This window comes from Penaeus monodon, chromosome 13 (assembly GCF_015228065.2).
Source record: "Penaeus monodon isolate SGIC_2016 chromosome 13, NSTDA_Pmon_1, whole genome shotgun sequence".
Classification (NCBI taxonomy): Eukaryota; Metazoa; Arthropoda; class Malacostraca; order Decapoda; family Penaeidae; genus Penaeus; species Penaeus monodon.
The window spans coordinates 10,209,465-10,211,964 of record NC_051398.1 but is presented as its reverse complement, the minus strand read 5'-3'; the positions used below and the strand labels follow the sequence as shown (position 1 = coordinate 10,211,964).

The following is a 2,500-nucleotide window of genomic DNA, read 5'->3' as shown; positions in this document are numbered from 1 at the left end:
GGCGGCCATGTTGAAGTCCGTGGCCTCTGGGGGAGCGGCGCCTTGTTGTGGCAGCGTTCCACCCAGGGGTAATTACGCCACACGGTCGACGGGTGGTCCGTGTGTCGGGGGCGAGGGTCCTCCACACCTGTGTCCCCCCAGCCGCCCACGCCGCTAATTGGTCACTACACAAGCCATTGACTGCGGCCAGCATGAAGAACTACTGGGTAATTGGAGGGTACACATGACACGGGTGGTCAGCGGCGCTTCCCGGCCCGCTGGGTGGGCCGACCTCTGCCCGGGACCCACTTAGCCCCGGCCCACGCGGCTCCTTCAGCCACATGCTCATTTCGGCCGACTTGGAAGTTCCATTGCTCCTGAATTTGATTGGGGGCCATTACGGCGAGACTCAGGCTTCTTCGCTGCCATCCTTTGTGGCCGGCCGTGTCAGTATCACCATTTCCGGTTTGCTACTGTCGCCCCTCTCTTGCATCGGCCCCGACTGTGGGGGACGGCATTCACCGGAATCCCTTCCACTGTCACTCGCCCTCGGCCACTTCTAATTTTACCGTCGTCCGAGCCTCCGCCAAGGCGGTGACTCGCCCTTCCCTCCGGAGGCGTCAGCTGACCAGCACCAAGCAAGGAGAGGTCCTCGAGCGAGTCACCGCTGAGTCACGAGAGCGAGAGGGGAGCTTTGGAGCTGATTCACGGCCTCGGGCCGATCAGCGCCGTCACGAGCGGCCGCAGCGCACGATTCATGAGCGTTGTTCGGAGTCGTGGGTGGTGAGTGGTGTGTGCAAGTGAGGCAGCACGTGCCTGGGCCGCCGCGCATAGCTACGGGGATTGCGATAAGTTTATAGGTCTTTTTACAGTCGCGGCGACGACCTGGCCGCGCGCCAGCATGACCCGTTCGGCATTACACCGTCCGTGATAACGCGCCGTTCTCTTGGGCTCATACCATTAGCTCATGCCCTCAAACCCCCTCTCTATACCCCTTCTTCCCCCTCCTTCCTCCTCCCTTCCTCCTTCCTTCTTCCTTCCTTCTTCCTTCCTTCTTCCTTCCTTCTTCCTCCCTTCCTCCTCCCTTCTTCCTCCCTTCCTCCTCTGTTCGCTCCTCTGCCTATCTCACATTGCCACTCTATTGTGGCTGCCGCTCGCACAACTGACTAGCATCCACTACCCCCCGACCACACCACCCCCCCCGCATGCCCCCCCTTCTGCTCACGCTCGCCTTCCGATCCCGTCCTTTCTCCTTTCTCTTTTCTCCTCTCACTTCCTCGCCCTCTCCCTTTCGATTCCCTCCTTCTCCCTTCTCGTCTCTCTTCCTCTGTCCCTCCCCTCTCATCCCCCTCTCCCCTTCTTCCTCCTCCTCCTTCCCTTCTCTCCTCTTCTTCTTCTCTTCTCTCTGTCCTCCCTCCTCCTCTCTCCTTCCTCCTCCTCTCTCTTCCATCCTCTCTTTCTCGTCTCTCTCTCTTCTCTCCCTTGCCTCTCTCTCCTCTCTCTTCCTCTCTCTCTCTCCTCTCTCTCCTCTCTCTCCCTCTCTCCTTCTCCTCTCTCTCTCTCTCCTCTCTCTCTCTCTTCTCTCTCTCTCTCTCTCTTCCTCCTCTCTCTCCTCTCCTCTCTCTCTCTCTCTCTCTCTCTCCTCCTCTCCTCTCCTCTCTCTCTCCTCTCTCCTTCTGTCTCTCTTCTCTCTCCTCTCTCTCTCCTCTCTCCTCTCTCTCCTCCTCTCTCTCTCTCTCTCTCTCTCTCCTCTCTCTCTCTCCTCTCTCTCTCTCTTTTTCTCTCTCTCTCTCTCTCTCTCTCCTCTCTCTCCTCTCTCTCTTCTCTCTCTCTCTCTCTTCCCTCTCTCTCTCTCTCTCTCTCTCTCTCTCCCTCTCCCTCTCCCTCTCCCTCTCCCTCTCCCTCTCCCTCTCCCTCTGCCCTCCCATACACGCCCTTCTCGCCAAGCACGCACGCACTCGCACCCGGATTCATAGCGCTCGCAAAAACTCGTATCTTCGGGACGCTAGCTTGTAAAATCGCGCTTCAAATATAAGGGAAAAAACGAGAAGACGCAGACCGATAAAACACCGGGAAGACTCGAAATAGAAGTGTGATTTATATGCAAATGAGCATCCGCAGCCAATATTTCGAGAGTGCAACATCAGGGCAGGTGTGCAAGGGAGGTGCAACAAGGGGCAGTGGACAGTCAGGCCCTCAGGGGTTAAATGGATGTGCATGGGTGGGGGGGGGGTGGACAGGTGCCCCACATGTGTTCTCACAGGTGTGGCTCCGGCAGAAGGCTGTATGTATTTGACTTTTCCCTCTTTCTCTATTTATCTTTTAGATCGTATCGCTATTTTTTATATATACTTTTTGATATTTTATACAATTTATATTGAATCGTCGTTTGTTTTCACCAAGTCCACGCGGCCCCCATACAGTTCAGACGAACTCAAACTCTATAATAGCTTTTAATTGCTACGTGGTCTGTTGCATGCAGTAAATAGTTATGTATTCAGCATTGAGTACCGTCTCCAGC

General features: G+C 56.0%; 1 protein-coding gene across 1 annotated transcript in view; it reads right to left on the bottom strand.

Moving 5' to 3' along the window:
- Positions 1 to 9, bottom strand: part of LOC119579872 (extensin-like) — an 849-nt gene extending 840 nt beyond the window's left edge. The window contains exon 1 of the mRNA XM_037927724.1: positions 1 to 9. This exon is cut by the window's left edge and continues 840 nt beyond it. Coding sequence (XP_037783652.1) covers positions 1 to 9 — 9 coding nt within the window.
- Positions 10 to 2,500: the final 2,491 nt, after the last annotated feature.